Source organism: Ranitomeya imitator, chromosome 2, assembly GCF_032444005.1.
Source record: "Ranitomeya imitator isolate aRanImi1 chromosome 2, aRanImi1.pri, whole genome shotgun sequence".
Lineage (NCBI taxonomy): Eukaryota > Metazoa > Chordata > Amphibia > Anura > Dendrobatidae > Ranitomeya > Ranitomeya imitator.
The window spans coordinates 553410824-553425256 of NC_091283.1; the positions used below are offsets into that span (position 1 = coordinate 553410824).

The 14433-nt window shown below is 42.9% G+C and overlaps 2 protein-coding genes across 4 annotated transcripts in view; one reads left to right on the forward strand and one right to left on the reverse strand.

Moving 5' to 3' along the window:
• ITCH (itchy E3 ubiquitin protein ligase) overlaps positions 1–8691 on the forward strand; it is a 159670-nt gene extending 150979 nt beyond the window's left edge. The window contains exons 20-24 of the mRNA XM_069751972.1: positions 598–718; positions 811–915; positions 1446–1542; positions 2307–2379; positions 3075–8691. Of these exons, the coding sequence (XP_069608073.1) occupies positions 598–718; positions 811–915; positions 1446–1542; positions 2307–2379; positions 3075–3174 (496 nt within the window). The 3' untranslated portion in view covers positions 3175–8691. The remainder of the gene's footprint in view (positions 1–597; positions 719–810; positions 916–1445; positions 1543–2306; positions 2380–3074) is intronic.
• Positions 1–14433, reverse strand: part of LOC138664928 (uncharacterized) — a 386930-nt gene that overhangs the window by 324888 nt on the left and 47609 nt on the right. The window lies entirely within an intron of this gene.

Consider the following 14433-nt stretch of genomic DNA (forward strand, 5'->3'; position numbering starts at 1 on the left):
GATCCTCACATATTGGACATTAGGCCCTTTCACTCATCTGATATTCATAGTTAGAGAGTGGACCGCAACGTCCAAACAGGTCGCAGGTCTCCTGCCTTGTAGGCAAAATGTTATGTTGTGAGTTCATGTCTGGATATTGTGGTCTTTACTCCGGACATGGATGTCAGACATGTGAAGCCGGCCTCACTAGCATGTTCTTGTGAATTTCACCAAGGTCTATAATGAAGCAATCCCTACAAAATAATCTTACGGCCAATACTATGGGTGCTGAGAAGCTACTGCTGTCCAACCGTGGCACTTTGGCAATGCCCACAATATCTAGAAGCCAATGTCTACAATATATTACGAAGTCATTCATTATAAATGGAGATGAGCGAATATTTCAGTATTCGGTTCGGATTCCGATCACCGAACATAGCCGAACACTCTTGTAGTCAGTGGGAGTAAAGATGAGCGGATATGTTTGGAGACCATCGTCAAACATAAGTTTGGCCCGAATATGGCAAATACGGATTCGGCGATCGTTTTCCGAACATATTCGCTCATCTCTAATTAGAAACACACAGGTCCTGACTGATCTGCCCTTGCTTCCTGCAGGCTTGTCGCGGAGTGGAGGTTATCTCGAGGAGTGGAGGAACAGACACAGGCATTCTTTGAGGGCTTTAATGAAATCCTACCCCAGCAGTATTTGCAGTATTTTGATGCCAAAGAATTGGAAGTAAGTTGGCTGTTGTAAACTGATAACACGGTGAAGAGTTGTTGTGGGAGAGATCCTGTGTAAATGATATTTGTTTTTCCCTTCTGTAATAGGTTCTCCTATGTGGGATGCAGGAAATTGATTTGAATGATTGGCAGCGAAACACAATATACCGGCACTACACGAGAACCAGCAAGCAAATAGTGTGGTTCTGGCAGGTTGGGTTTTTCCATTTTATTTTTCCAGTAATTTACCATATTATGCCCTATATTTAAAGGGGTTGTCTGGGCACAGAAATTGATGATCAATCAACAGGTTATCAATAGATAGGCAAGGCTCAAACACCTGGTGTCCCCATATATCAGATGTTTTTGCTTTGGTAGCGGCCCAATGTAAACACTTTAAACAAGGCTGCTTAGTGCAGCTCCATTCATTGTCCAGCGGCCATTACCGGTTACTGCAGCCAAAGCTCTGGCTCTCACCAGCTCTGTTCAAAGTGTTTACATCTGGCCACCGCCAAAGCAGAAAAAGGACGCTGGGGTTCAGACCACCACTGTTCTGCTATTGATGGCCTACCCGGTAGATGGTTCATCAGATACATTTGCCTGGACAACTCCTTCAAATGGTTTGTCTGAAATGAAGAAAAAAATAGTCTCTTATATACAGGCTGTTTTTTTTTACTTTTGTTAGGAGTATGATTTTTTTTATATACCTTTTATATTAATCTTGCCTTTTTTATTCTTTTTAGTTTGTTAAAGAAATTGACAATGAAAAGCGCATGAGACTTCTTCAGTTTGTTACTGGGACTTGCAGATTACCCGTAGGAGGCTTTGCAGATTTAATGGGTATGTACATGGCCTAGTTACCTAGCTGTTAAGATGAAAGACCTGTTGGCCAAACAATCACTCACCTCTTTTTATCAAAGAAATTATGTCTCTGTACAGGTTTGTTAATTCACTGTTGCGTTTCTTTCTCTTAGGCGCCATTCACATTTTCATTTCGCATATGATAAAAACTGAAAGATTGATCAGGTTTTTTTTTTATTTGATTTTCAGCCTTTTTTGCTTTGAGTCCTATTTAAACCAGCGAGGCATACATTTTTCTTTTATGCAAAAAAATAAATTTTCCAAGCTTCTCCTACCTATTATTATACCAGCTATAAATTGGACAACACTAGGATACAACATGGATGGAATTTGTTTGCTATCCAGTTTTTCCACTGCCCCACTGACTTAAGTGGTCTGTTTCTGATGTTCGTATCCGACCAAAATCAGAGAGGTCTGCAAAAGAAAAACCGATGTGAACATGCTCATAGGCTATAATGGGGACGTGTTTTGTTTTTGAAAAACTGATGTGTGAATGGGGCCTAATTCTCTTCTCTACTTCTATTAATGTTATCTATAGATGTGTTTGCTATTTGTTTTAGCCATCTGATGTTACAAGAATTAAAATAAGCCCTGCGGATTATGCTACCACTATATAAATGTGTTCTGAGACCTAAAATAACTCAGCCAGTGCTTTAACCAGATTGAATGGCTAAGTATGATGTAGAGATCACAAAATCTAAATTAATAAAGTTTTTTGCCCTCCATATTTTGTTACTCTCTAGGGAGCAATGGTCCTCAGAAATTCTGCATTGAGAAGGTGGGGAAAGAAAACTGGCTGCCTAGAAGTCACACATGGTAAATATACTACACTAACTTTTATCTGCCATATATACCGGTAGTGGGAATCTGCTACCATTTAAAGGAATCTGTCATCAGGTTTTGTAATTTGAGAGCAGCATGATGTAGTGGCAGAGACTTATTACAGCTGTGTGTCACTTACTTGGCTGTGGGCTGTTGTTTCAGTTAAATCCGTGTTGTATCAGCAAGAGATTATTACTATAGGACTAGGTGTCTCATGCCTCCTAGTCAGCTATGTGTAACACGCCCCCAACACTGATTACCAGCTTTCTGTCAATGCACAGTGTACACCGGAAGCTGCCAATCAGTGGTGGGGGCGGGGTTATACAGGGCTCAGCATTCTGAGCTCTGCAAGATCTGCAACAGAGAAAATGACAGCATGCAGACCAGCAAGTGGCACATCACTGGAATCAGGGACTCAGTCCCTGCATCATGCTGCTCTCAGCTTACACAGCAAATGGCTGGTGACGGATTCACCTTAATTCCCATTGCCTTGTGCACAATTATTACATCAAGTGCCAATAAGTAAGATTGGTAATGACTTCATCATTCCAATTAGGATGTTGTGTAGACTGCATTATATAGACTGGTTCAATATGCCCCTTCTCATTTACTTGCTAATGCCTTTAATATGGTCTGTTGTCAAAAGACGTAATCGTTCCGACATCATAGATTGTTTTCTTCATTTTCAGCTTTAACCGTTTGGATCTTCCACCTTATAAAAGCTTTGAACAGCTTAAAGAAAAATTGCTTTTCGCAATAGAAGAGACAGAGGGATTTGGGCAAGAGTAAGATTCCCCTGACATATCCTGCTGGCACCAAGCGTGTGAACACTGCTGATCCCTTCCTGACCACCTCCATTACTTTGTTGTTTTTTTTCCTTTCTCAAGAATTTTTTTTTTCAGTGACAGCATATTGTCCAAGCTGTTCACGTCCGTATCGCCGAAATCTCTTGTCCACACCTGTGTAGGTGATCCATCACCAGGAGATACATGGTTCTCGGTGTGTACATGTAGCTGGGGCTTTAGTTCTCTTAGTCTTCCATGGATGTGACACTATGCATCCTGTGTGGGGATAATCTTCACAATGTTCTGTCCACTTAGCAGTGTTATCCCGCGGGGCACCCACAGCCCAATGAGCTGTATATAGCCATATTTATTATGCACTACGGGAGGGTGTCCTGTGGAGTAATGCTAGAAAGTCCGTTACCCTCCATACTCTCTAATGAAAGCAATCCTGGCAGGTCATCTAGAATTAAGTGTTGCTTTTAAGTCTATAGTAAGCGGGATGTCGTCTACCTGGTGTTCATGTCGCCTCTAACCTGGACAGCGAGTCATTGATGATTTCAGGAAGCAGACTTCTAATAGACATCTCATCCCCCATTAGTTTCTTACCGTCTGCGGTCCTTGTGCACAATATAAAAGCACGATTGAACTTTCACACAGATCGTTTTATGTTTGTCTGAAAATCTCACATAAACGCGCATGCTTTCTACGTCCTAGAGGACCATTTTCTGATGACTGGAGGTTGAGAGCAGATGTCTCGCGTGTTAAGTCTTAAACTCTTAGATCTGTCTGTACTCCATGTGTATTTTGTACTCTTGCTTGAGGCTTCTGTGTCTGACAACTGAGCATGCACCTGACTTGCGTGATGTCAGCAATTCTGATGTGACCCTGGCCCTCTTTAGGACATCAGGACACTGCTGTTCCTATCCTGCAGTTGTCCAGACTATTATGAAAGGCAAGATGATGACTGACAGGTGATTATACCACTTCTCCACGAGATGCGGGGTGTTTCCACCTATGAGCACCATTATGCAGTTTATATATATATATATATATTCTAGAAAGTTCAGTAACTTTGTATGTACATTGCATTTCTTTTTTTAATTTATTTTATTATTTTTTTGCAATGATCCAGTGATACACACTGCACTGTACTTCAGAGCAGCATTCACGATTCTGCTGATTTGTCATGGGAAATTGTCACGAATCATATACACTACCGTTCAAAAGTTTAGGGTCCCCCAGACAATTGTTTTCCATGAAATCTCATACTTTTATTAATCAAATGAGTTGCCAAATGAATTGAAAATCTAGTCCAGACATTGACAAGGTTAGAAAAAAAAGATTTTTATTTGAAACAATAATTTTCTCCTTTAAACTTTGCTTTCGTCAAAGAATGCTCCCTTTGCAGCAATTACAGCACTGCAGACTTTTGGCATTCTAGCAGTTAATTTGCTAAGGTAATCTGGAGAAATTTCCCCCCCCCCCCCCCCATGCTTCCAGAAGCCCCTCCCACAAGTTGGTTTGGCTTGATGGGCACTTTTTGCCCATAAGGTCAAGCTGCCCCCACAACAGCTCAATGGGGTTGAGATCTGGTGACTGCGCTGGCCACCCCATTACAGATAGAATACCAGCGGCCTGCTTCTTCCCTAAATAGTTCTTGCATAATTTGGAGGTGTGCTTTGGGTCATTGTCATGTTGTAGGATGAAATTGGCTCCAATAAGGCGCTGTCCACAGGGTATGGCGTTGCAAAATGGAGTGATAGCCTTCCTTATTCAAAATCCCTTTTACCTTGTACAAATCTCCCACTTTACCAGCACCAAAGCAACTCCCAGACCATCACATTACCTCCACCATGCTTGACAGATGGCGTCAGGCACTCTTCCGGTATCTTTTCAGTTCTGCATCTCACAAATGTTCTTCTGTGTGATCCAAACACCCCAAACTTGGATTCATCTGTCCATAACACTTTTTTCCAATCTTCCTCTGTCCTATATCTGTGTTCTTTTGCCCATATTAATCTTTTCCTTTTATTAGCCAGTCTCAGATATGGCTTTTTCTTTGCCACTCTGCCCTGAAGGCCAGCATTCCGGAGTCTCCTCTTCACTGTAGACGTTGACACTGGCGTTTTGCATGTATTATTTAATGAAGCTTCCAGTTGAGGACATGTGAGGCATCGATTTCTCAAACTACAGACTCTAATGTACTTTTCTTGTTGCTCAGTTGTGCAGCAGGGCCTCCCACTTCTCTTGCTAATCTGGTTAGAGCCTGTTTGTGCTCTCCTCTGAAGGGAGTAGTACACACCGTTGTAGGAAATCTTCAGTTTCTTGGCAATGTCTTGCATTGGATAGCCTTCATTTCTAAGAACAAGAATAGACTGTAGAGTTTCACATGAAAGTTCTTTTTTTCTGGCCATTTTGAGAGTTTAATGGAACCAACAAATGTAATGCTTCAAGTTCTCAACTAGCTCAAAGGAAGGTCAGGTTTATAGTTTCTCTAATCAGCCAAACTGTTTTCAGCTGTGCTAACATACTTGCACTAGGGTTTTCAAGGATATTCTAACCATCCATTAGCCTTCTTACACAGTTAGCAAACACAACGTACCATTAGAACACTGGATTGATGGTTGTTGGAAATGGGCCTCTATACACCTATGAAAATATTGCATTACAAACCAGACGTTTGCAGCTAAAATAGTCATTTGCCACATTAACAGTGTATAGGGTGTATTTCTGAATCATTTACTGTTGGCTTCATTGGAAAAAACTGCTTTTCTTTCAAAAATAAGGAAATTTCTAAGTGACCCTAAACGTTTGAATGGTAGTGTAGGACAGACTCTTAAAAAGACACTAAACCTAGAAATAAGTGGAACGAGTAACCAGTAGATATTCTCACCTCCCATACTTGTTAGTCTATGGAGTTTTCTGCACTGTTTTGTAGAAGACCCACAGAGAACATAAGGGGTTAATATCCTACTCATCTGTTCCACTATTGGCTGGGTACCAACTGAGGGGCAGTGTGTAACCAGGGATTGGGCTTAATGATCCTTTGTCTTACTGCATACAGCGCAAAGGGGGGGGGGGCTCCTGCTACAGCCAGTTGCCTTACCGCTAAACTTAAGACACTGAGGAAGAAGAGAGGGAGCATGGCTCACATCCTGGGACGCAGAAAATCTTTCTTTTGTTTATATTTCTCTGTTTTAATTGTAGCGTTAGACCAAATAAGATAAGAAAAGAGAGAATAAGGGAGTAATGATGGGATACGTAAAACTTTAGGTGTCTTTTTTTTTTTTATGTGTAGTGTTCTTTAGCAGCTTAATGGAGGCTCTATAATTCCACGGATGAGCTGGCTTTTAATACATTAGTGCGCAGCGCAATGTGGGGGACACTTGTCACAGTTCACATTATCAGGCCAAAGTCAGTGCATACATTAAGGCAGCAAGGAATGCTGGTAGATATCCGCTTCAGACTTGGTCATTTTGCTACTATGAGCTATAACATGGCAGTAACAAAACGCTAGTACAATATATGCAATGAATTTACAAAAATTTATAGGTAAACTGTGAAAATGGTGTTTAGAGGTAGGCCTGTGCTTTAAAGTGTGCCTCCGCTTTGAATGCGCACAAATAATATATGCGGGAAGTACATTGTCTGTAGTTCACAGAAGTTCAGCAATGAAATAAATATAGCAGCAGGAATGATTTGTAGTTCAGCAAACTATTGACGCCATTTCCAGTGGCATGTGACGTATCTGTGACTGGTAGACTACTGACTATAGTGGCCTGTGCCAGGCTTAAAAGGCGAAAGGGAACTCTTCTTCTGTCCTTGCTCTAGTGGAGTGATAGCCCTGGTTGTAGTGGGAAATAATGTAATTCTCATATACATAACCCTGTATACCTCAGAAGAACACTTGAAATTACAAGGCATCTAAGCAGCCAGTCCGTTCACGTCTGAGCCAGGTAGATCACTCCTTTCACTTGGGTTCCTTCTTACATTTAAAGGGCCGTTAAACCTAAGGTCTGTCTTGGACTAAGCGCCCACTTTGTTTAAACCGTTCTTCTAATGTATACGTCAGGAAAAGCCCCATGTTCATGTGTTATACTTATTCGCCTACACAAGATCTGAAAAGAGTGCTTTGGCCTCTGTTGGGTGATATCTGTTGGAATTTTTTTCAACTATATAGAAGAGCACAACAGTCTGCCCTTTTCTATACCGATGTGTTTTCTTTATAATGGAACCCTATGCATGACGTATGCTATTGTATGCCTATGCAGTGGCATATGTCACAGCTTTCTGGCTGGAGCTCTGTGTGCACAGAGCCTTATCTTACATCCACCCTGTGGTTAAAAGCACTCTTTTCTTAGGGTACCGTCACACAGTGGCATTTTGATCGCTATGACGGCACGATCCGTGACGTTCCAGCGATATATCCGTGACGTTCCAGCGATCTCGCGGTGTCTGACACGCTCCTGCGATCAGGGACCCCGCTGAGAATCGTACGTCGTAGCAGATCGTTTGAAACTTTCTTTCGTCGTCTAGTGTCCCGCTGTGGCGGCATGATCGCATGGTGTAACAAAGGTGTGCACGATATTGTATACGATGTGCGCATAGTAACCAACGGCTTCTACATCGCACATACGTCATGAAATTATCGCTCCAGCGTCGTACATTGCAAAGTGTGACAGCAGTCTAAGACGCTGAAGCGATATTGTTACGATGCTGGAGCGTCACGGATCGTGCCGTCGTAGCGATCAAAATGCCACTGTGTGACGGTACCCTTAGGTTGGGGAGAGACTGGCTGTAGTATGGGCAAGTCCAGATTAATGTCTGCCTCCATGATCTCAACTCTCCATAGACATTTATATTTAGTACTTCTTTTAAATGTATCAATCACCTGTGGGATTTCTTTGTTTCTTACCTCAATCCTTGGAAATTCAATATGTGAACTGCATCTATTTCTACAAACTGTGTGACAGTGACGTTTAGTAGTAATTGTACATATGGCATACAGTAGTCATTTACGTCACTTCTGTGCTTTCACTCTATGTCTTAACCCTTTTGATTAAGGTGGACATCTTGCGTCAAAGAAGCTGTTAAAGTCGTGTGGAAATCATTTACAAATCTGATAGAGGCTCTCGGCCTATATTTTTAACACAAAGTAAAGCTATAATTAATATGGACATCTCCCTAGTTCTATAGGGTAGGCTCCGTCAATATTTTTATGATTGATATAGGAAGACGTTATAATTGCTTGTGTGTATATATATAAATAAATATATATATATGGGGGGCTTTGTCCCAAAAGAGCGGCAGGGAGATGGATTTTTTTAAAACTCCTTAATTGCAAGATATTTTCTTGTAAATGAGGTGTTGACCTTAGCAACAAAATCTTTTTAAACCGGAGATCCCTCTCCCTGCTCCGCAATTTTTTCTTTCAAATTTTGTCTGATTGAATAAAAATATCTACTGAAAAAGATTCTCAGTAAAATAAAACTATTAAAAATAAAAAAAATAATTTTGCTCAGTTGTGTCGTTATGTTTGGTTTGTTTCGCTACATTTTTACACTTGCATTTTACAATGTAAACAATTACAGTGAGGCAAAAGGGATTGGTATACATTTTGGAATGGGAAAACACCTTATTAACAGGTTTAACCCCCTTTCCAACATCAGGTGTAATAGTACGCCGATGTGGGCTCCAGCGCTGATCCCACAACTTTTTGCCATATGCCTCTTAACAGCCGCGGGTGGAATCACGATCCACCCATGGCTGTTAACTAGTTAAATGCCGCTGTCAAGCTCTGACAGCGGCATTTAACACAGTCTTCCAGCAAACACGCGAGAAATCCCACCCTTTGGCGCCCGTGATACATGACTGCGGGTCGCCATGACAACCAGAGGTCTCCAACAGACCTCTATGGTTGTCATTGCCAGATTGCTGTGGTCGGTGCTCATAGCAAGTCCGCATTTCTGCTACATACAGGCGATCTTATCACCGCAATGTAGCAGAACCAATTGCGTTATGGCAGCTTCTAGTCTCCCATGGAGACTATTGAATCATGCCAAAAGTTAAAAAAAGAATGTAAAAGTTCAAATCGCCCCCCTTTTGCCCCATCTACTATATAAAGCTGAATGTGTGTGTGTGTGTGTATGTGTGTATGTCCGGGATTGGCATCTGCACCGTCGCAGCTACAGCCACAAAATTTTGCACAGTCACACGTCTGGACCCCGAGAGCGTCATAGGCTATGTTGTGATGCGAAATTTTAACCCCGCTCGTTCCAATTCACCAAACAATTTTGCCCCTATCTACATAATGGGGAAAAAAGTGAAAGGAAAAGTGTTGGAGGCAAATTGACAGCTGCCAGATGTGAACAAGGGGGACTTAAAGAATGAGAGCGATGGCGCAAAAGAGTATATACCGATCAGTTGCTAAGGTGGGGCCCCGACATGGGATACTCACCACAGACGGGGATATGAACACACACACAAAATGCGCCACACACTACCACGTGCTTGAACACATAGACCACCCTCAGCGCACATTTCACCACACATACACCAACCTCGCCACATAAAAGTCGAAACACAAAAGTCGCCGCTCAAAACTCGCCACGCGCAAAACTCACCACATGCAAAAACTAAGCTCACGCAAAACTCGCCACAAGTGCAAAACTCACCTCATGGAAAACTCACCACACGCAAAACTTGCACACGCGGAAAAATTGCCACATGCACAAAATTTGCAACACATGCAGAAGTTGCCTCACACAAAACTTGCACATACTCAAAAGGCTCCAGATATAAAACTCACCACGCGCAAAACTCGCCATGCGCAAAACTTGATGCACACAACTTGCTACACTAACCTGTCACATGCAACTCGACACAAAAAGTTGCTACACGCATGTTGCCACACAAAACTCAGCTCACAAAAGTCGCTACATGCATGTCGCCACACACAACTCAACACACACAACTTGACAAACGAAACTCGCCCTAAAACACACACAAGTCTGGTATTACCCTTCAAAAATAAAATTCTGATTAATAAGCAGACAAACTACAAGAGCAACAAATGTACCATATAGGAAATACGGCAGCTGTCAGTCACATGACCTGTCTATTATGTGTATGTGTGAGCTAATATATACTGCCAGGGGGAGGGCTTCCTGTTGGCTGGGGATTTATCAGGCTGCCAATTTATCTTACAAATACTGAGGTAAAAATACTGAGCAAATAACGTGTTAACGAGGTCTAATACAAGAGATCACACAGGTATATACTATATACAGGGGAGATGACACACAGATATATACTATATACAGAAGAGATGACACACAGGTATATACTATATAGAGGAGGAGATGACATACAGGTACATACTATATACAGGAGGAGATGACATACAGGTATATACTATATACAGGAGGAGATGACACACAGGTATATACTATATACAGGAGCAGATTACCTACAGGTATATACTATATACAGGAGGAGATGACACACAGATATATACTATATGCAGGGGAGATGACACACAGGTATATACTATATACAGGAGGAGATGACATACAGGTATATACTATATATAGAAGGAGATGACATACAGGTATATACTATATATAGGAGATGACATACAGGTATATACTATATATAGGAGGAGATGACATACAGGTATATACTATATACAGGGGAGATGACACAGCAGGTATATACTATATACAGGGGAGATGACATACAGGTATATACTATACAGGAGATGACATACAGGTGTATACTATATATAAGGGAGATGACAAACATGTATATACTGAGGTGAAAATGAGGTGTGAGGTGAAAATGAAAAGGTGTGAGTGCAAAATGAGAGGAGTGAGGGAAAATAGTGTAGTGATCGGAAAATGACAGATGTGAGGTCGAAATGACGTGTTAGGGGGGAATGAGAGGAGTGAGGGAGAAAATGAGGTGTGAGGGAGAAAATGAGAGATGTGATTGGGAAAATGAGAGGCGTGATGGGAAAATAAGAGAAGTGACGTGCTATAACTAACCACAGATATTTACTATGCCCAGGCAACGCCGGGCTCTTCAGCTAGTTCAGAATAAAACAATAAAAAAATGAAACATACACATATTTGGTATCTTCGCTTTCAGAATTTTCCAATCAGTATACTTTTTTTTTTTTTACCAGATCGTTAAACGGCGTAGCGAGGAAAAAAGTCAAAACGCCAGAACTACGTTTTTTTGGTCGCCGCAAGATTGCATTAATATGCAATAACAGTCGATCAAAATATTGTATCTGCACCAAAATGGTATCTTTAACCCGTCAACTCCTGGGCCATTTTCCATTTTTGCATTTTCGTTTTTTGCTCCCCTTCTTCCCAGAGCCATAACTTTTTTATTTTTTTCCATCAATATGGCCATGTGAGGGCTTATTTTTTGCGGGACGAGTTGTACTTCTGAACGACACCATTGGTTTTAGCATGTCTTGTACTAGAAAATGGGGAAAAAAATTCCAAGTGCGGTGAAATTGCAAAAAAAGTGCAATCCCACACTTGTTTTTTGTTTGGCTTTTTTTGCTATGTTCGCTAAATGCTAAAACTGACCTGCAACTATGATTCTCCAGGTCATTACGAGTTCATACACTGTGTGCAGAATTATTAGGCACGTTGTATTTTAGAGGATTATTTTTATTATTGATCAACAACTATGTTCTCAATCAACCCAAAAGACTCATAAATATCAAAGCTTAATATTTTTGGAAGCTGGAGTGTTTTTTTTTTTTTTTTTAGATTTGGCTATCTTAGGAGGATATCTGTTATCTGTGTAGATAACTATTAGGCCATGTTCACACGTTGCGTCGGGTCCCTGCGGGTTTTCCCACAGCGGATTTGATAAATCTGCAGGGCAAACCCGCTGCGGTTATCCCTGCAGATTTATCACGTTTTGTCCTGCGGGTTCCGCTGTGGGATTTTACCCCTACTATTGATGCTGCATATGCAGCAATATGCAGCATCAATAGTAATGTTAAAAATAATAAAATAATGATATACTCACCCTCTGACGTCCCGATCTCCTCGGCGCTGCAGGCGGCGGTCCGGTTCCAAAGATGCTGTGCGAGAAGGACCTTCGTGACGTCACGGTCATGTCACCGCAGGTCCTGGTCGCATAGCAAACCTCAGACCGGACGGCCGCGTGCAGCGCTGAGACTTCAGAGGTGAGTATAACATTTTTTATTTTAATTCTTTTTTTTTTTTACCACAAATATGGTTCCCGGGGCCTGGAGGAGAGTCTCCTCTCCTCCACCCCGGGTATAACCCGCACATTATCCGCTTACTTCCCGCATGGTGTGCACAGCCTGTGGGAAGTAAGCGGATCAATGCATTTCTATGGGTGCAGAATCGCTGCAATTCTGCACAAAGAAGTGACATGCTGCGGGTTATAAACCGCTGCGTTTCTGTGCGGTTTTTCCCGCAGCATGTGCACAGCGGTTTGCGGTTTCCATAGGGTTTATAGGTTACTGTAAACGCAATGGAAGCTGCTGCGGACCCGCAGCGGCAAAATCGCCGCGGTTCCGCGGTAAAAACCACAATGTGTGCACATGGCCTTACTGTGCAGAATTATTAGGCAACTTAATAAAAACCAAATATATTCCCATCTCACTTGTTTATTTTCACCAGGTTAACCAATATAACTGCACAAAATTTAGAAATAAACATTTCTGACATGCAAAAACAAAACCCCCCAAAACTAGGGACCAATATAGTTACCTTTCTTTATGATGACACTCAACAGCCTTCCATCCATAGATTCTGTCAGTTGCTTGATTTGTTTGCGATCAACATTGCGTGCAGCAGCCACCACAGCCTCCCAGACACTGTTCTGAGAGGTGTACTGTTTTCTCTCCCTGTAAGTCTCCTTTTTTATAAGGGACCACAGGTTCAGATCAGGTGAACAAGGGGGCCATGTCATTATTTTTTTTCTTCTTTGAGACCTTTACTGGCCAGCAACGCTGTGGAGTAGTTGGAGGCATGTGATGGAGCATTGTCCTGCATGAAAATCATGTTTTTCCAGGTCACCCTCTGACAGCACCATGGAGGACGTCCTTCTTATATGCAGTGGGACAGGAAACACGAGAGTTTAAAAGGACCCTCCCCCTTCCACCCTTCAGTGTTTTTCCTGTCCCACTGTGGATAGGAACGACGAGAGATCGCTGTCCCTACAGAGCGGGTGGATCGGGGGGGGGCTCAGCCTCTTCCTTCCCTCGGGTCGAATCTCTGTATCGCCGACACCCAATTAATCGGGTCCCTCAGCGACACCAGTGCAGCGCTGCTCCTGGTGAGGAGGTCTCTTCCCCCGGGTGGGGGCTCTCGACCTCAGATGGCTACCCCAAGCGTACCTGCGCGTGGTCTCTGCAAGGCGATCCCTTTGCAGACATTCCGGAGGAGAGGCAGGTACGGCAGAGCGCTGGAGAGACGCGGATGGAGGCACCGGACTCCATGTGCTCCTCGGCGGTAAACGGGCATTGAACTTCCGGTTCACCGCTGCCGCGTCACTTCCGGGTCACGGCGGCAGCAAGGGGGCGGTCTTCTTCATCGCTCCTGCAGGAGTAATGGGACACAAGCAAAAGGATTTAAGGTAAGTGCGGCTAGATAGCGCAAGGCACCGCAGCTGTAATGGATCAAAGTGCTATACCGGCTGTCAGCGTAGAGGCCCCGGGGAAACAGGATTCCCTGACGCATGTGAGTCCCCATTAAGAGGTGCGCTCCTTATTTCCCAGTTAAAGGTACTAGTAGTGGTTCCTTTGTCTGTTCCAGGGGCGTCCTTCATCTGGGGATAAGAAGACGGGCAGAACTAAGAGATGTCCATTATGTGCCACAAAACTTAATGCCTCGTGGCAGAAGCCTCTGTGCGAGTCCTGCACCGCTTGTATTGTAGGAGAGGAACAGGCCTCTCTAATAACAAGCATGAGAGCTATGGTTAGAGAGGAAGTGCAGGCTTCTATATCTAACCTATCTGCCTCCCAGCCGATCCAGCCTGAGTTCCAGGATCCTCCCAGGTCTAGGAAGAGGCAGTGAGAGTCAGATTCGTCATCTGAGGACAGTCCATCAGAATCTGACATAGAGGAAGAGGAGGAAGTATGTAGAGACCCTCCTCAGAAGGGGAAAAAGTATCTATTTTCTTCCAATGATATTGACGAACTGCTGGGTGCGGTCAGACAAACTATGCAGGTTGAAGAGCCTTCGACCTCTCCGTGCAAGATGAGATG